The sequence below is a fragment of the Danio aesculapii genome, chromosome 8 (assembly GCF_903798145.1).
Source record: "Danio aesculapii chromosome 8, fDanAes4.1, whole genome shotgun sequence".
Classification (NCBI taxonomy): domain Eukaryota; kingdom Metazoa; phylum Chordata; class Actinopteri; order Cypriniformes; family Danionidae; genus Danio; species Danio aesculapii.
Genome location: NC_079442.1, coordinates 16,657,381 through 16,678,254, shown reverse-complemented (window position 1 = coordinate 16,678,254; position 20,874 = coordinate 16,657,381). Strand labels below are relative to the sequence as shown.

Below are 20,874 nucleotides of genomic sequence, written 5' to 3'. Positions count from 1 at the left end.
CAAACAATGAAGCAAATAAATAGACTTTGATTGAATTCCCTAAACGAATGTGGTTTTTTTTATTAGTGGATTAACATCCACAGATTAATTGTTCACCTAATGGATAACAATGTACGCTAGAAAAATAGACATTGTAAATTTTGATTTTACATAGACTTTAAATGTATAAACTGGTAATGACCTTTGTAATGTTTGTAAACAAAAATAAAGTTACCTTATTGGTTTTCTTTTCTTTGTTTCACCATAAGGTCTTTTTATTTTTTTGCAAAAAATGTTTTCTCTCTCTGTGTAGTTACTAAAATATAATAAAACAAAAGGAACCCAATTAATATTTTGTCAGATACTGTATATATATATATACAGTATCTGACAAAATATTAATTGGGTTCCTTTTGTTTTATTATTTATATATATATATATATATATATATATATATAAATATATATATATATATATATATAAATATATATATATATATATATATATATATATATATATATATATATATATATATATATATATATATATATGTGTGTGTGTGTGTGTGTGTGTTAAATAGTCATGATAAGTAGTGTCACAAAACAAACACAGTTTGATCAAAAATAAAACTAAATGAACATTAAGTTCACTCCTTGCATTCTTCTCACATTGTAAAAACAACAGTATTTGATTTGTCAACTTGAGCATGTTGTCAAATATGATTTTTTTTTCCTAGGGAAACAAACTAATAAATAATCAAGGTTTAACATTTAAAAAAACAAATGTGACAAGCAGTGTGATCTACATTATATTTTAATTTTTCATTTCTGCTGCACTTTTCACAAATTGCTAATTTTTTTGTTTCCTACCTGTAACTTCTTGACCCATAACAGTGATGAAATGTTTATGGGTGTTTTCTCTTAGTAAAATGTAGCTAGTAAAATGTAACTTAAATGTAGCTACCTAGGTTACCCACTGATCTACGAAAATAAAAATAAAATAAATAAATAAAGTTAGACTACATTCTGCTGTATCTTTAGAGCACACAGAACATGTCCTTTTAGAATATTATAAAGGTTAACTGGTAGAAAGGGTTAGTTTTGTACATGTGAGAGTAAAGCAATTTGTGTGAAACTTCAGAAAATATTCAGTCATATTAAACCTTTTTGTTTTTTTGTTAAACAACAAAAATTTATGATAACATTAAAGGGATAGTTCACCCAAAAATGAATATTTACTCACAATTTACCCTCAAGTGGCTCTAACCCTTTTTTGTATATTTGTTTTCTGCTTAACACAAAATAAGATACTTTTAAGAAAGCTGAAAACTTGTAACTATTAACTTTCACAGTAGGAAATATGGAAGTTAATTGTTAAAGGTTTCCAGTATATCTTCGTGTTTAACAGAATAAAGAAACTCAGAAAGGTTTCAGTCTGTTCCACTGAAAAAAAACATGATCAGAAAAATTATAATGGCCTCATGACAAACATGTTTATGACAGATTTATGAAAAGGTTTTTTTTGTGGTAATGTCAAGTTGTCATAACAAAGACAGTTTCTGATGTTTTTGTTTATGGCAAGTTGTCATAACAAAGACATCTCAAACAGCATAATCTTTGCATTTGAAATGAAATAACTGAGCTAAGACACACAATAACAGTTGTCAAAAGCATGTATTAAATCTCCTTCATATTCATTTCCAATGTTCTTCAGAATATCTTCTTTTTATTTTAACAGGCGAAAGGAAGGAGTTTGAATGTTCTCCCAGTCTCTGTATGGGTTTCCTCCGTGTGCTTTGGTTTCCCCAAAAGTCCAAAGACATGATATAGGTGAACTGGACCAACTAAATTGTCCGCCATTTGTGTGTGAATGAGAAGGTGTATGGGTGTTTCCCAGGACTTGGGGTTCATGGGTTGGTACTCTTTGGAAAAGTTTTAGGAGGTTTTATTTAAAAAATCCACATCCTCTATTTCAGTGACTTCTAAATCTGTGTTCTTTCTTGAAGCATATCCTGAGTCTGATGAAATGACAGAAGTGATAGAGTTCCTTTCTGATGCTGCAAAGCAAACATATTTAAATTAATTAATCTCTTCTTAATTGTAAATATTAACACAAATCCATGAAGGTCTGTGAACATTTGTTGTAGGATCACGTGGCAGATCAATATAATGGAGAGGAGAACTCAGAAGAGGCAGGAAATGAATAATTAAAATCAATAATAATTAAATTTTTTAATTTGTTTATTTTTGTTTTAATGCCAAATCAGCAGCATTGGCTATATTCATGGCAAAACCTATACAAAATATACAATATATAACATGTCATCATATCGGTTTCTTAATAAACATTCATTGTAATAATAATTACAAAAAAAAAAAAAAAACTGAAACTGATAAAAAATTTTTACTGTGCACAAATACAATACATGCATCAGCTATGTTTTCATTCACCTTTTATGTACAATGTGCACTATATGCTTAATACTTAATGAAAACCTAACGATTTGCATAAAATTTGCTAATTAACAGGATAAACTTTAGTTTAAAACTATGATGGAAATGTGCATGAAATGGAAAAGTGCTTCAATGGCATTCTGCTTTCATGATAGAATTTATTATGATATTTGGCACTAGTTTATAATAAAGTAACGATTTTGTTCTTTTTGGAAATTTTCCAGAGTGCAATATTCCACGTTTTGTGCATGAGTTTGCACCTTTGTATGCATAGCCAATGAAGAATGATAACACACAATGAATGCAGAAGACACAGGAGCTTACAGGTGCAGGATGTAAGATAGACACCCAGCGGTTGAACTAGGTATTGCAGTTTAAATTCAAGACACCTTTTTTCCCAGACCCTCTGACGACGGCTCACGCAAATGCAGGTTACCAGATTGACCAACGCTACCACATGGCAATTTGTAACTTTTTAATTTAGTAGCTAATTTGTATTGTATGTGGCTCTTTTTTAAAATCGTATTTTCGTACGACTGAACTCAAATTCACCACTAAACTGACAAAATATAAAAGTTACGCTTCCATGTGAGATCAGGCTGGATTGACGACACCAACAGGAGTGAGTGTGCCTTCCTATCGAGCCTACACCATAACTACATGCAATAAATGTAATCTTTTCCATGTTAAAAGGAATTTTTGTCCCAACCACCATCTGAATTTTCTATTTTAGAAACGGTTTTTACTTCTCGCAGCTGAACAGCAGCATAAACTACCATGACAATGATCACTTCAGGTACTGATTAAGTGCCTTTTTCAGTGTTAAATGCTACTAATGTGAGTTTGAATGCCAATTTACGTGACATTAACTGCCATACTTAAAGCAGTATCAGATAATTTACCTCAGATCTTGAAAATAAAACAAACATATTTGAAAATTAATTTTAGAACTGGGACTCATCAACAAAACATCAGTCACTCAGCGTGCACTTTTAATAATGCTTACAAACTTTAATATGTATTAATTTAATTCAAAGTCTTACCATTTCATTGCAGCGCATTGCACTATTTTACGCTTCTAAATAGCTGTGGTGTTTAAATGTTTCTATCACATTGCATCTCCATCTGGTGCAGACAATCAAATTGCTTGTCACTAGAATCTTGTCATGTTTTTAGGACACAGTGTTACAATGTAAGCTGCTCAAATGTTTACATTGGTGATATTTATATTATTTTGGTAATTAAAAAAAACACCTAATGTAGATTTTTATAACTTTGAACCTGCATCTCGGGATGGGTGCTGCTACTGTCCTCTAGAGGTAGCAATTTCAGCCACGGCTGCATACAGTACATTGAGGCAGCCTTCTTGACTGAAATTAAATGTGCTGTGTTTTCCAGCAAGGCTACCCAGAGTGTTGAAATATAATTGGGTAAACTGGGAGTGGGTGGATTATACAGACCAAAACAAAGACATTTCACCACAGAATGCACATTTTCAAAGGAAAATAACTGACTTTAGTATTTGTTTTTCACATAAACAAATATGTTCACTTAGCACATATCTGAAATATCTGCAAACATATTATGCTATTTCTTTGCTTTGGAAGATTCAAAAATTTACATACAGCACCTTTAAATACACAAGATAACATTAAGAAAAAAAAAAGACTAATATTAAAAGAAAAACTGAATGTATACTGAACAGAGTGTAAATTAGGGCATGATGATCAATCAATCACCATACACGTAAACCTTATTTTTTACTCTGTAACTCTTAGATATTTCTTGGATAACCTAAAATACAAATTTCTTGAATGAGATTTTGCTTCTCGGTCAGATATACTCACACATGTCATCAGTTGATATTTGCTTCCATACCGCACTGCACAACTTTTTCATTTTTTTGTGGTTTTCATACGTTTCCTCTGTGCAATAATTGTTGATTAGGTGACAGCACTACCTGCTGCGCCACTGCGTCGCCCTCTGAAAATACATCAAAGGACTATTTGCTAATTATTAAGCTGAATATTTTGCACATTCAATTTCATTCTGATTAGAAATGATATATGCAAATATATAAAATTGCTAACACAAAACTGTTACATGAATTAATTGTAATAAAATTTACATTTTAAAAAGTATATATTGATTCTAATATACAATGTTTTAGTGTTTAATATTACATTATATTACAATATTTAAAAAAAATCTAATTCTTCATAAATAATGAATACAGAGTACACTCTGGATTATCATTTACACTTTATGGTAACTGCAAGATTAAATCGTTACATGCATTGGATAGAAAGCTACTGTAATTGAACAACCAAGTAAAAGACTAAGATACATTTTTAGCTCCAATTTACATATTTAAACTCAATATTCAACCTAAAATTCTGACAACAGACAGACTGTACTTTATATGCAGGATGCTAAAAGTCAAGAAACATAAAACTCAACAGAGCATCGTTTTTTACAACATACTTGAGCTCTTCATTGTCTGTTTAGTTTTTTCAAACCGCAATGTTCTACAGAAACAACAGAAGGTCAACTTCCAGTGAATTAGTACACTTAAACTATGCCATTATGTTCTCATTACCTTTTTGTTAATGACATGAACCATGTAGATTTTACTGTAACTAAACAGAATTTTTTTTTTAATAAAAGATTTTGTATTTAAGCAAAATAATATAAATAATTTCTTACCTGAAACATTTACAGCACAGTTGACATCACTCTTCTTCTGAGAACAATAAGCAACTAAGCAAATACCACAATAAAAAACAAAACCTTCCTTCTCGTAAGACATGCAGGACCAGTTGAACAGGAAGTATTAACAGTGAACTGATTTTTTCTTCATACCATTTATGTAAAGAAGCCATTTTGTGAATATATTTAAAATGTTTTCAGAATACGATAATTTCATTTAGATAATTAAATTATTTGGCTTATGTCCCTTTGTCTAAACATAAAGTGCAACTACTCCATCTGCTGTCTACAGAACCTGCCTCAAAGCACAACTTGATAATCACTTTGACATCACCCACTGTAACTGTATATACAGCAAATCAACCACATATAACTAAACAAAACAGGACATTACAAATAAATAGAGAATTTAATGTGAAATTGAAAACGAGACATGCGCTTTTATGGGGTATATTTCATTTATTTTATTATTATTTTAAAGTTATGCATGTAGCAATTTTTTTTATTTTATTTAGATATAATTTTATGCCTACCAGTAGCTGATTACTGGTGTGAGCAGCGCAGCTGAACAAATAAGAAGGGTTACTAAAACAAAACAAATTAAATTAAGGTCAGCGTAGCACAAAAACAAACAGCAATGCAGTTAAACCTTTTTGTTTCAAAAATATCAAATGATAGAATGTGGAAAATGCATTGTCTTTTATTTGTATGTCAATAAAAAAATAAACATACCTTTAAAAACAGATGGCACGTGTACAATTGAAGATGTTGTCACATTTCTTCTGTATTTAGTTGATCTATTTTCTTAATGTCTTTTCAGGTGGATGATATAGTGAGATCACTATATAAAACTTTTTTAAATTTAAATTTTTATGGTGGTTTGCACCATGATGTGCCCTGCATCATCTCTGCTTTTCTGCAGCGGACAAGAGTGCCATTCCCTGACAAAATCATGCACATGGTTTAAACTGATCTTCTTTGATAGTATAAAATAAGTTAATAATAATAAAGAGCAATACCATGGACGGAGTGCAATATTTAAGCAAAACAGTAACAAGGTGGACAGTAACAGGAGAGACATTTTTTTGTTAAAGTCAGGCATTACTACTTACATGATTAAATCCGAGCTAGCACGTAATGACCTGAGGAAGATTTAAAACATGTTTATTAACTGTATTAATATATATTTGGAATATCTGTTACCCATTTTTATAGGGAAACAACACACACACACACAAAATGGGTAACAGGGTGGACGTGTTTTGATTTACCACAACAGAAAACTACTCTAAAATGTTGAAAATAAATGACTAGAGACTAGAATGACTAGAGGAGCAATCTGGGGGCATTTTTATTGGGATTACAATTAAAGTAATGGGGGTACATTCATTTCAGGGACACACGTTTAAATAAAGATTGTATTAATATATTTTAATTATTTTAACAAAAGCAGCATTTGGTCAGATGTATTATGACAATACAAAATCAATAAAAAGTATAGGATTTATTAGATTTTTCTAGGTTATATTTGTAACTGAACATGAGCATACATGACCTAGGACATGGCAATTCAACTACTTGCACTGAAATCAGAGTAATTATTTAAATTTTTATTTTATTTTGAGCATTGATCATTGTGTCATATTATGAAAATGGAATAATCCTATCAGACAAGCTTTAAGGAATTTTTAAAAGCATTTTTAAATATTCTGTACCATACATTAATAATTCATAATTCCTTACATTTATATGCTTTTCTGGACACATAAAGCGCTTTAGACATTAGGGGGAATCTCCTCATCCACCAATAATGAGCAGCATCCACCTGGATGAAATGACAGCAGCCATATTGCGCCAAACCGCACACCACACACCAGCTGATTGCTGGAGGGGAGACAAAGTGATGAAGCCAATTATGGGTATGGTTAGGAGGCCATGATGGACCGAGCCCAGTGGGCAAATTTGGCCAGGATGCCAGGGTTAACCCTTTATCTTTTTTGAAGGACATCCTGGATTTTTAAAGACCACAGAGAGTCAGGACTCATCCGAAAGAGGGTACTGACAGAGCAGTATAGAGTGGAGAAAGTTTGTATGCAAAAACCCAGAAGCTAGTTAGCATTTTAGCAGTTCCGGTTCCCTCGTCCCAAAGTCAATGGGTTTTTTCAATGGGATTTCAGTTAAATCGCTTAAATAAGGTTCGTGGCTAACACAAACTCAAGATACTTTCACATTTTACTCTACGATATAAAACACATCAGTTACATCACACTCTTATTATTTTTTTAAAACGGTTACGCTTCTTTAAAAAGACAGTTGCTATCAAGTTGCTAAATGGGTCTACAGATGGTGTCGGAGACATTATACTCCATCGAGCTGAACTGGTCTGGAGCGCAGCTCGCTTGTGTTGGGCATTTGGATTTGTCTGTTGTTTAAGTATTTTCATGAATAGTATTTTATCGTTTGTAGTATTTTTTTCTAATTGGGAATTCATATTGTGTGTAGATAATGCCTTCACTTGTAAAGACTGTCAAGACAGATTCATTTGTTGATCCTTTATTTTAAATAAACAATATTATACCAGTGCAGCCTGTCTCTTTCCTGCTTTCAATAATGCAAACGTGTGAATAAATGTGTAAAAAATACATACATGTTAACTGTAATTTTAATAGGATCAATGGATTTTTCATAGTTTTTTTTTCTTCATCTGAACACATTTAACTCTGTCATAACTGCAATATTTACACTCCTTAAAATGTATAGCAGATGTGACTGTATGGGCTGCTTTTCGCTGTACATCATGGCAAAAAAGAATATTGAATGCTGTTCTCTATCTATGATGGAACTTGCAGGTATATAGACTTGTCCCTCATACCTCATTTTTGTCGTCTAAGGTAAGCAGGCTGTGTGCACGCGAGCGATACACTTCTTTAAATGTCTTATGATAATACTATGTAGGCACATTTATACATTCAGTTTCAAAACTTTTACAACAATCATAAAGTAAAACAAAATGTATTTCCCACGTAAAAATAAAAAAAAAATCCAAAAGGCACGTAGGTCTTTGTGTTTTGCGTATTTATTTGTTTATAATGTATAGCGTGGATTATAATATAATAAACCGAGAGATTAAATCTTTGCCATGGACCAAATTTCTAAAAATAAGCTTGAAAAGTGGTCTGTAGCAGGGTGGTGCTGACGTCACAGACGAGCGCCTCGAAAGCACTGTAGTCTGTTTGCAGAATAATGTTAGCTTTTCAATTCATGCAATTCATTTTAGATCCAAAAGTGCTCAAAGTTGTATTTTCGTGTGAGAATTATCCGGCTGGACAAAACGTGTAAGTGTAATAAACAGTGTTTGAACGCAGAGCTTATTATTTGCAATCTTCGAAAAGCCTATGGGAAAATCCTATAGGGATTTTATCAAGGGAACCAGTTTTATGCTAGCAGCCAACAAGCCTACAAGGTGACATCATAGTTCCCCCACTCTATAGAGTGCCCATTACTATACTGGAGCATTAGGACCAACACAGACCACAGGTTGAGCACCCCCTGCTGGCCTCACAAACACCAGCAGCAACCCAGCTTTCCCATGTGGTCTCCCATCCAGGTACTGACCTGGTCACAGCCCTGCTTAACTTCAGTGGGCAACCATGTAAGAGTTGCAGAGAGCTAACCAGGGGCGGACTGGGACAAAAATTCAGCCCTGGCACTGTAGCCACACCAGCCCACATTACCACACCGACACAGCCCCACCCATGGACACGCACATCCACACATTATATTAGTGTACAGATGGTGAAATAATATACGCAGTGCCAAATGTTATAGATATTAAAACATTTAAATGTATGTGCCTGGAACAAAAACAACCTCTTTATAAAAAATGTATACATACAGTAAAAACTTAATAAAAAATGTTTGTCTGCTATTATATGATAGAAGTAACCTTTGAATGTGTCTTACACACACACACACACACAGAGCTTTACACACAAATGGACACGCAGCACTAGCAACACTTCGGAAATATTTGTGTGTACTAGCAGATTTGTACATTTTTAATCCTTCATGATATATAGCTTTTTTTGATATAAAGTATGCTGAAGTGTTGCTAGTGCTGCATCTCCATTTGTGTGTGTGTGACACACATTCACAGGCTACTCCTATCATAGGGGTTAATTTATCATTAATTAGCCACAGTCTTAAAAAGGCTTACATGAGCTTTTATTTTGAAGTGTTTCTGGCAATCAGCCAGTTTATTCTTATTTGTTTCGGGACCACACACATACATACCAACTTACATGGATACTCCGAAGTGATGTTTAGCACTTGCATGCTCAGTACTTGTTGGAAACTTTGTGGAAAAAGAATAAAGAATTCTGGATTGATTGCAGCTCGTTGCCTCTGACTGACCAGACATCTGTGGTGAACTAGCCCCCACTGACAACCCCTAACTGGTTTGTGGTTTCTATATCAGTTTTCTGTACACAGTATTAAGAAACTGTCAGCATTTGTGTCAGGGTGTGTTTCTCTTACGGCTGTATTCCTACCTCCATGACACTTGACTCTGCTGCAGCAGTCAGGCTATCTGCACTGCCACTGGGTCCAGAAACATTCTAGTTTGAATAGATGAACACAGGAGTCAGGAAAGGAAGAACATAAGCAAGCCAATGTCTGACTATTGCATAGATATACTACAATGTTGCCTGTAAAAGAAGTCAATGTTCCACCTACATACTGTGACATATGCATGTATTTAATGTTTTACTTTAAAGACTAGCTATGTATTTAGAGTTGACTACAAATTCCTACAGTACTATAGCTATAGCTGTTCTGTGTATACCCTAAATTCCACGTTATCTGCTTATAATGATATTTTAAAATGTATGGGAGTTCCACGCTGAGTTAACTGTTAAACACAGTGTAGGTTACTGTCAAAAACTGTCAGAAGTAGCGTGAATGACATTAAAATTAATTATTATTTATATTTTAGTATAATTAAGGGGGTCAGTCCGGATGCAGCGCATCCGATGTGTGACCTGCTTTATTTTCTGTTCCCTTCTTACCTCCTCTACCGCGCTACTGTCCTCCGATGCATTTACACCTCCTCTCGCGAATATTTCGGTTAATTTTATGCATTTGGCAGCATCTGATTTTAGAGCCCTTTTCTTACTCTCTCTGACCTTTTCAGCACCGCCTTTCCTTTTTTTTACGGTCCATATTTTGACATTAACGTTAGCTTGTGTTGTGTTGCATTTACTGTTTGACCATCTTGCCAGATTTTGATTACATCAGCGTAATCCACAGCCTCTGATTGGGTCGGCCCATCTCGAAACCTGCCGGCCGTCGCCGATTGGCCCAAATGCTTAACATGTTTATAATTATCAATCATCATTATTATTATTATTATTATTATTATTGTCATCAACAGTAGCATTATATTCACATCTTGCAAGAGATAAAAGCTGCCAGCATGCAAAAACAATACATATTTAAAAAATAAATAAATAAATAAATAAAAAAAAAGAACCTGACCGGCCCACATTTTAAAACTGCTCCGGCCCTTCTGGCATTTGCCAGAATTGCCAGACGGCCAGTCCGCCCCTGGAGCTAACTACCAACATATAATGCCTTGGGGACACAAAGGGCACCGAATAGTGGGAATGACCCATTTACTATTGACAAATTACAATACTTTTAGTGAAAAATATAAATTATTTATAATTATGACTTATCTTTATATGTAATTTTCAAAATTATTCCCTTGTTTTTAAAAAAAAAGGCTGCTTAATATAATAACGAGAAAGCTTCACTGAATGCAATTCAGTGTGATTCAAACAAATTGTCATACAATTATAAGAAAAATGATCTAAGATGACCTTTGGAGTCTTTCGTTTTCACATGAGCAAATAAAAAATGCCTAGAGGCCCTTTTAAATGAGTCTTGCCTGAGAAGCCTTGGATGGTGTATGGGACCCATATATTGAAGCATAAACAAATTTTCATTTTCATTTTCACTGTTGTTAGGTTTCCTATAAGCATGACTCCGGTTTGAAGTTCATGGCTCCTCCCCCATTGGCCCAGTCTGTAATCCATCGCTGCTCGTAGTCAACCCAAAAACATGCTTCAAGGAAACGTAAAACTACGTTATCACGTGACCAAAATCCTCTTTCTAATCCAAATAGGCATATTTCATGATCCTCCACAAGGGGGCAGGAAGACCCACTCTACCGCTCCTCCACACTGTCCCGGTCTGGCGTACCAAAACAAATCCTCCATCCTTCCGTGCAATGCGATCCCGTACCGCCTTCCGGCTCTCTCAGCAAGTTTGTGTGAGCCAGACTGTGATCATAGAAATACTACAGTTCATGCATGGTGTGAGGAATGACGTCCTGGTGTGATTTAAGCTGGAAAAAGCACGTAAATAACGACGGCGGAGCCGAACATTAACCCGCGATCAACAGGACACCCTCCCCGGTCTATCCCGACCGCAGAGACAGCGAGGTTTGGTTGAGCTCAGAAGAGCCCAAACAGATCACACTCACAGGTGGGACGGACAGACAGACAGACGGTGGTTTGAAGTTGACAAAAAGGTGAGTAAAGTAAAACATTGCGCTTGTATTTGTGTGCTTGCTTAAACATTTCATGTTACTTTGCGTTTCTTGTGTTCTTCAGACTAATCAGAATAAAGAAATAGGCTAGTCAAATCAGCTAACAAAGAAACTCACGCGAGCTGTTTACATTTCTGATTATTACTATTACAAATGTATCATGGTAACCTCAGTATACGTCAGAATGTAATGGTTACCGTCTGTGATGTTAGAACTAAGAAACTTTAAAGAATTTAAAGTAAACTTATAGCTATGTTATTAGGCAGTGTTGTCAACAAAGCATTAATTAAACTATTGTGAAAGAGATTTTTATTGACCGATTATTCAGTAGTTAATATGTAAAGTTTATTTGCAAATGTGGTTACTGTGGTATTCAAAATTAATGTATTATTTATGTCCCTCTATGAAAATAAACATAGTCTGATTTACACTTTTATTTAAGGTTTTGTGCTTTATTTTACATTGTGTGATGTTGTGGACACTTTGTTTATTTATTGTAATATTATAATTTTTTTGTTATTATTATTATTTATTATGTATACATTTTGGTAAATTGTCTTTCTTGTTGTTTCTATGATAAACATTAGGTGTTTATTTCTGGTAGTTGTTAGTCAGGTTTTTCATTGTCATGCTGTGTATCTTTTGTTTTGATTGATTGTTGTAGCTGTGTGGATGTGTTTCAATTTTCTCAATCAGCTTTTTCATTTATTTATATTCCTCCCTGAATTATTTGCATACGAGCAATTCCAGCGTTACGCATGTGACATTTGCAGTAAAAACTCAAAACATAAATTCACGGAGAAAGTATTTGTTAACATTATATTGAAATATCTATTTATATTTTTCCAAATCAACTATCCAGAGAGTTATGAGAACAGAAAAATATCAATCTGTAAACATTTTTTATACTTTAAATAAGGAAAATAAACATGCCTTATGGATGTGACCAAAAAAGTCGTAGTACACAATATACTTTGTAGAAATTCTGTGAATTAAACTGCACAACCCAAAAGAAATAGTGCTAATCAAAAGGATAAGAGTTGGCTCACTGTAGAACACAAATGATTGATTTTATTTTACATTTTTGTATTTGTGAGGAAAAGAAGCTTCGTTATGGATGTGACGTCTTTCCATGATGGATGTGACGGATGTGAAATTGCCGCTTGTGTGACTTTGTAAATCAAATATAATTGTTTGAGAACATTGACAGATACATTTTTGAGTACTATACACAAAAAAAAACTTACAAAGGGTTTTGCTATTTTGGTAAAAGCCTAATTTTTTCATGGCAAGGTTGATATTTTCATGGAATTGCTCATACAGTTAATGAGTTTGCGTTTAAATCGGAAGCCACTTGAACATGGCAGCAACTTTGTCAGTGGTGTAGAAAAAAAAATAGATATTATACTAATTCTAATATTAGATTAGATTATGTTACTTCACTGTCGTGTGTTTTGCTATGATTGAAAAAAGTTGATTTGATTTGAAAAACTTTTATGTTCTTCTGAGGTCGAAACATTCTCATGGGTGTTTTTTTTTATATTTGTTTAAGGAAACATTAAATGTGCATTAAATGTTGAGAATAACTGTATCACTGTAGTATATGTTTCTGCCTAACTAAACTAAATCTAAACTAAAAAGAGACTACGAGAGTGTTAGAGAAACTTTAAAAGGCTTTGCACGTGCTTAATGTTTAGTTTTTTTTGTATGGCATTCCAAAGGAACTGCTGAAGAACCAAATTTTTGTTGTGTGTAATTAAATCAGATTCAGCCATACATAATATGTCATTTTAGGTTTGTTGTTCACTTTTTTTCATTGGGATTCATAGTTTTCCCTGGCAGGTTAGCTTTGCAAAGTTTTCTACTTTCAGATTATTTACAAACAGATTTGCGTCAGCTGTGTGCAGGCACTGGGCTTTGTATGTATAAAGTCTGACTGTCATTCACGCTCATTCCTTGCTCAGGTATTGCGTGGAAAGTATTTTCCTTCTTCAAAACTGGCCGAACCAGAGCATTAATTGTGCACACGCACAGACACACACGCTCAAAAAAGACAGGAAACAGTGGCATAAAAAAAGGCTTAATGGTATTCTGTTGGTCCTTGTTGACTTGGAAGATTGGTTAACCTATGCTATGCTGAAGAAAACTGTTACTATCTTTTAGGCCAGGGTGATAAAATGTTATCGAAATATATTGATGGTACACCTTCATAATAATAGAAAAAGCTTTTGATACCGAATGATAGTTTCACCCAAAAATGAAAATGTACACAATTTACTCACCCTCAAGTAGTCCAAATCCTTTACAAGTTTCTCTATTCAGTTCAACACAAAAGAAGATATTTTGAAGAAAGCTCACAACCTATAACTATAGACTTCCATAGTAGGAAAGACAAATGCAGTGGAAGTCGATATTTACAGATTTTTAGCATTCTTTAAAATATCTCCTTTTGTGTTCAACAGAAGAAAGAAAGAGAAATGACTAACAAGTCAAGAATGAGTAAAATGATGGGTTAATTATTCCTTCAGCAGTGATTTTTCTGTATTTTGTTATTTAACATTGGCAGGCAGAAAATGGTTTATTTGGGCTACTGTCTTTTTAAGAGATAATGCGTAGGGCAAATAGAAATTCTAGATTATGCTCACTTAAGACATAATGAGATTACTCACAAATATGGGTTATTTGAAATAGTTTAACAAATTCATCTGTGTAACAAACTTAATAACACTGTGTAAAACCCTAATAACACTGAATAAAACGAATGTTACTTAATGTGACAGGAGGCACGGACATAGCCTTGAACTCATTCTTCAAAATATCTTCTCTTTTGTTCAACAGAAAAAAGAAAGAGAAATGGGTAACGAGTAAAGGATGAGTAAATGATGGGTTAACTATTCCTTTAACTGTGATTTTTCTCTCTGTATTTTATTTAAAATTGGCAGGCAGAAAATTGTTTATTTGGGCTACTGTAACTTCAAGAGATAACGCCTAGGTCAAATAGAAATGCTATTTTATGCTCACTTAGGATATAACCAATTGTGCTTAGATTACTTTCAAAGATGGGTCATTTGAAATAATTTAACAAATTCTTCTGTGTAACAGACTTGGGCTATAATACTGTAATAGCACAGAATAAAATGAATGTTACTTAATGTGACAGGAGACACGGACACATAGCTTCAAACTCATTCTTCAAAATATCTTTTGTGTTTATCAGAAGAAAAAAAGAGAAATGGGTAACAAGTAAAGGATGAGGAAATGATGGGTTAACTATTCCTTTAACAGTGATATTTCTCTCTGTATTTTATTTAAAATTGGCAGGCAGGAAATGGATTTAGTCTACTGTCACATTAAGAGATAACGTGTAGGTCAAATAGAAATGCTAGTTTATGCTCACTTAAGACTATAGGTTGGCATAGATGAATTTTTTTAAATCTAGATTAATCTCACTGTAATCTTGGAATTAATCTAGATTAAAATGGCTCATCTTAATTCTGCCGAAGGCATTCAGAATATGTGTGCTACCCAAATAATGACTAAAAAGTAAGTCTTTGAGAATATCAGACCAGGGGCTCATCTCCTGTTTCCAAAATGCATCACAAACTGCTTGAGAAGCTGTTCTACTATAATTGGTGATGAAAATAAATTATGTTCAATAAGATGTACTTGTGTTCGATAGCTGTTTATTCAATTAATCATGAATTTTGAACTGTTGGCCTACATAAGCTCGAAACAGGGATTTTTTTAAATTTATTTTTATTTTTTGGAATACCTTAATCCAACTAAAGTCATAACTAAACTAAACAGAAATGGAATTAAGATGTGGAGTATATGCATATATTAGTGGCATTACTGAAGTAAACACGGCAATCAAACTATTACCGTCATGTTGGACTTTTTGCCATATTTTCAGGCAAGATCCACCACACAAGCGGCTGTCATTAAAGGACCACACACACACACACACATCGCAAAAGGGGGAAGCTTTTTTTTTGTTTTTAACGTTTCAGGCTAAATAATTCAAATGAATCATTGACTTCTGTTTTCATTTGTTTAAAAAACAATTTTTTTTACAATTCAAATCGGCCTGTTTGGATATCTTGCTAGAGATACTGATTAAAAAAAAATTTAAAAGTAAATAAAAATCGTACACAAACCTTAGGAACAGTATTGCTGAAAATTTTGACAGTTTTAAAACCTTGAGTTTTCTAAACCGCGATATACCTTGAAAACAGTTATCGTCCCATGCCTAGTTGGGTGCCATGCCTCTATTTCAAAATTGTACGATTGAACTCATATAAATCAGCCACTAAACTGACAAAACGTGCAAAAGTTATGACTTATAAACTCTTGTCTTTACTGAATCTAACATTGTCTATAATTTTAGCAATAGTATTTCACCCAAATGGTAAAATTTACTGTAATCTCAATAGGAAAATATTTAGATATATAATTTTGGATATATTTACATTAAAGGTCTCTTGAAGTGCTTTGAAATGTGCATTTTTTTATTTGATGTTTGATGTAATCTCAATTGAAAAATGAACAGAGGGTGGGACATATAGTAGCTCCTCCCCTTTAAAAAACAGCCAATAGCATTTCGTTTTTATCACAGTTCTCCCAGTGAGAGTGGTTGAGGTCAAGCGCATCAAATGAAAAGCGCCTTGAAGAGGGCGGGGCATATCAGAAACTAGAGAGCATTTGATTGGTCAAGATTTGATCAGAAACTAAAGTATGAAGTGATGTGAAAAAAAATTGTTGATCCATTTAGGTGGAAGTGACAAACTACAAGGTTTTGATGTTTATATCAGTTTTATATTTTCTAAACGCGAGTGATTTCACAATAATGCTAAAATAAAGTAATGAAGTACACCCTGGCCTGCTTTATTTCTGGCTGTTATTGGATGTGTAAATGTATAGCCCTCAAGAATATTTCCTGTAAAATTGTCTTTGTTATCTCTCTGTACTGGGCTCTAAAAGCCATTAAATCTTTATGGTTTTAAAGAACAGTAAATCCAATTTGATAATTACACACTGTGTATGTGTATCTGTACATCTGTGTGTGAACCCGTTTACACTTATTGTGTCACTCCTAGTTAAAGAGCACGTTTAACATCCAGCGGAGTCCTCCATATCATCACACGATCTGATCTTCACAGGAACTCTGGCTGCTTCTTTTTAAATGACAGTTGGTAATTTACACGTTTTTTGTGGACAGTTAACGCAATGCCTGAGGATGCTTTTCTTGTTTAACTTTCCACTGAAAGCTGATCTCAGATTTGATTGACTGATTTTTACAGCCTTGGTTTATGTTTCAAGATCAAGTTAAGGTGCTGGCATTTTTTTTTTTTTTGGATTGGAATTGGTTCGATGGCAAAGGTCAGGATAAATTTTGAGACCATAGGTTCTGATTGTTGGGAAAGTTTTGGACATAGATTGCAAGTTGAGTGCTGTATAAAAAAATATTTGGTAGCATTAAAGTCATTCTTGCTTCTTTTAAATTAATGTAGATATGTTGTTATAAAAGCCTGTGATTTTTGTAATGCAGTAAATGTAGATGGAATGTTGGACTCCAGTAATAATTAATAATAATTAGCTACTCAGAAAGTTAATGGAAATTGCCATTTTTTGAAAGCATAATTTTTTTTTTTAAATATCCTCATTTATTGAAATTGTGATGTGGACTAATATGTGTGAATATTAAACAACAACAATTTTGTGTGACGACAACTGGTCAAAATTCAGTTTCTAAAAGTTCAGTTTAACTTGAAAAAATTTAAGACAGTAATGGATTAATGTTGTACAGTCGAATCTACTTTGTAAAATAATAATAATAATAATAATAATATGCAACTTTATTTCTTTCTCATTTTTATTTCAACATAAACAATAACAGAATTTGAGGGGTAAAAGCATATTTCACAAGGTTCCTTAAATGTACTTTATGTTATACTTTTAAAAGTTCCTGTTAAATTAAATGGGCTTCATGATTAATTGCACATGCTTTTTGATTACTAATATCTATTTGAATTAAAATGGAGTTCAGAAAAACATAACTAACTAACTAACAAATTTTATTATTGAAATAATAGTAATAATAATCAGTGGTAGACAATAAGGTGAGATTAATAATTATTATAAAATGTATAAAAATAATAATAAAATAGATTTCATATATAATAATTTAATTGAATGTGTATTTATATAGGCCATACACTCAAAGCGCTTTACAACCATGAGTGGAGCCCCCCACTCCACCACCAGTGTGCAGCATCCACTTGGATGATGTAACGGCAGCCACAAGATAACGGCACCAGTGCGCTCACCACACACCAGCTATAGATGGTGTGTAGAGACAGTGATTCAGCCAATTTGGTGGCAGTGGATGATTGGGAGGTCATGATCGGTAAGGGATGATTCAGGGAATTTGGCCAGGACACTGGAGTTACCCTACTTTTTACGAGAAGTGCCTTGGGATTTTTAATGACCACAAAGAGTCAGGACCTCGGTTTAACCTCTCATATGGGCAGTATAGTGTCCTCTTCACTTTACTGGGGCATTAGGACTCACGCCCCCTACTGGCCTCACTAACACCACTTCCAACAGAAACCTAGTTTTCCCATGTGGTCTCCCATCCAGGTACTGACCAGGCTCAGCCCTGCTTAGCTTCAGTGAGCAACCTGTCTTGAGCTGCAGGGTTATATGGCTGTGGCAAAATATATTAAGAATATAGGAAAATATTTCTGTGTCATGTTTTGCACCAAAATCAGAAACATAATATTAAATTATAATTATGAACAATAAAAATATATTTTAAAGAATGTAAATTAGGGCACCACAATTCTGGCTAAAATGAGAATCAAGATTTTTTTTGCTTAAAGTCAAGATCACGATTTTCTCACGATTCTGTAGATGTAAAATAAAGGTTAATATGAGTAGACTATTATTATTGTTTTTCTCAAACATATGGTAAAACAACAGTAATAATATTAGCCCTATGTGTAGCTCTACTGTTGGTTAAAATGCTACATGTTGCATAGACTTGGAATGGGGGACTTGAATAGGTTTTAAATTTGTCCTGGTTGTTCATTCACAGTAAAGTGATGATGACATCAGAATATAACTATTCATAAATCTAAAGTTGAATTATTATGTTTGAGACATGTGCTTGCAATCTGTCATTGACAACATTATTAGATCATTTTTTCTCTGTTAAAATGAAACGTCTTTCATTATCAGATTCCCTCCTGCATTGTATTCAACATTATACAGGTAGTTATATTGACACTCTTTGTTCGCTATAAAAGAAAAAAAAATATCAAATGCTTGTGGTAATCAACTTTACAATGCTATATGATCATTTAAATGATATTCAAGGTTTTAGTTTCACTTTCACTGCCGAGTGCGGCTCATGTCATGGCTGCCGTCACTCTGAGAAAAGAAACATGCATGCAAATCATACTCACCTCGCGACTCCCATTTGATCGCTCTGTGCAACAAACTCAATGTTATTTGCAAGTTTATTACCTGTTATTCACAGCTTATGCAGGTTTCTGTTCACTACAGAAGACATCATTCGCGGGCACGTGTGTGTCCTCTCAGTAGTAAACAAACAGCAAACCTGTGATTTCGCGCCTGCAAATACTTCATTACATGAAGATAGAAATGACATTTTTGGGTAAGTTATACCTTATAAATACAGTATGTGACACTTTTAACACCATTTGGAGGTGTCCGTGTTGCTGAGCAATGTATATAAAACAATGTGTAGACTTGGGCGATCGCCTTTATGCTTGTCCCGAACTTTAAAATATAATCGTCTGAATCGTAGAGATGCTGAGTTAAGATCATGTGGGCGGTTGAATCGAGATTGTGATCTTTTTTCGATTAATTGTGCAGCTCTAATGCAAATTATGTGTTAATATAGGGTTATCACATTTCTTTTGCTGCATCATTGACTATTAATTCCACCTAGAGCTGCACGATTGATCAAAAAACATCACGATCTCGATTCGACACCCTAGACGATCTTAATCCAACATTTCTACGATTCTGCCAATCATATTTTCAAGTTCAGGAGAGAAGCAAAGGCGGCTGCATAATTTTCACCTTTATTTGTATAGCGCTTTTACAATGTGGTTTGTGTTTTGATGATCGTAGTAAATTGAAACAGTGTCAGTTCAATTGAAACTGTGTCAGTGTCAGCATAAGTCTTTACATTGTTTTACATACGTTGCTTAGCGACATGGATACCTCCAAATAGCGCTGAAAGAGTCACATACTGTATTTATAAGGTATAATTTACCCAGAAATGTTTCTGTCTTCATGTAATGATGTATTCGCGCCCGCGAAAACACACGTGACGTGAGCTTTTACCACAGAGAGGGCGGGCTGTTGAAGTCTCAATCAAAAGCATTCATAATTGCTACTCAATAAATGCCAAACTAGCTAAATTTAATAACAATATTTGCCCTAAATGCTCATTCTGTACTCAATATGATGAAACACTAAACCATTTATTTTGGGAGTGTACTTACTGTAAAGTTTTTTGGGTTGACTTTTCCAATTTCATTAAAAAATTTCCAAACTTATTTCCAAACTTCTGTATTTCCCCCAAAATGTTATTATTTGGTTACTCACTGAATGTAGATCCTTCTCGTTGTAAATGTATTATTAATTTATAGCTTTTTTTTGCCAAAATTTTACATCCAGAAATGTAAATTTTCAAAGAAACACCCTTACTTTTTTATTTTCGGAAAGGATTTTGAATTATACGTGGACTCTTTAAAAGACTCTAACAATTACATTGCATCTGAAACGCTTTCTTGGTGTAAATCATTTAAACTTGTTTAATTTGCTGGAATTAGTTTTATGTAACCCTCTCCTTTTATGTATGTATCTTTGTCTCCTTGTTTATATTGCATCTTTGTAATGTTCTTTCTTACATAATAAAAATAAATAAATAAATAAATAAAAAATAAGCCCATCATGTCGCTACTCTTTGAGGTGCAGTGTGTTAGATAGAAAGTATGTTAGATGAAACATTACATCCAAATGCACAATAAATAGGTTCTTATTAACATGAAAAAAAAAAAACTAGAGGGGGCAGGCGCGGGCCCTACT

The 20,874-nt window shown here is 33.6% G+C and overlaps 2 protein-coding genes across 2 annotated transcripts in view; one reads left to right on the top strand and one right to left on the bottom strand.

Annotated features, from left to right (window-relative positions):
• Positions 1-1,482: 1,482 nt before the first annotated feature.
• zgc:194007 (uncharacterized protein LOC565039 homolog) lies at positions 1,483-5,055 on the bottom strand. The gene is made up of 3 exons (XM_056464308.1): positions 5,032-5,055; positions 4,280-4,388; positions 1,483-2,035 (listed from the first exon to the last, which is right to left on the bottom strand). The coding sequence occupies exons 1-3, from the start codon at positions 5,053-5,055 to the stop codon at positions 1,914-1,916; spliced, it is 255 nt and encodes an 84-aa protein (XP_056320283.1). The 3' UTR covers positions 1,483-1,913.
• Positions 5,056-11,394: 6,339 nt separating this feature from the next.
• Positions 11,395-20,874, top strand: part of si:ch73-138n13.1 (uncharacterized) — an 87,246-nt gene continuing 77,766 nt past the window's right edge. Inside the window, exon 1 of the mRNA XM_056464307.1 lies at positions 11,395-11,733. The gene's annotated coding sequence lies outside the window, so the exon portion shown is untranslated. The remainder of the gene's footprint in view (positions 11,734-20,874) is intronic.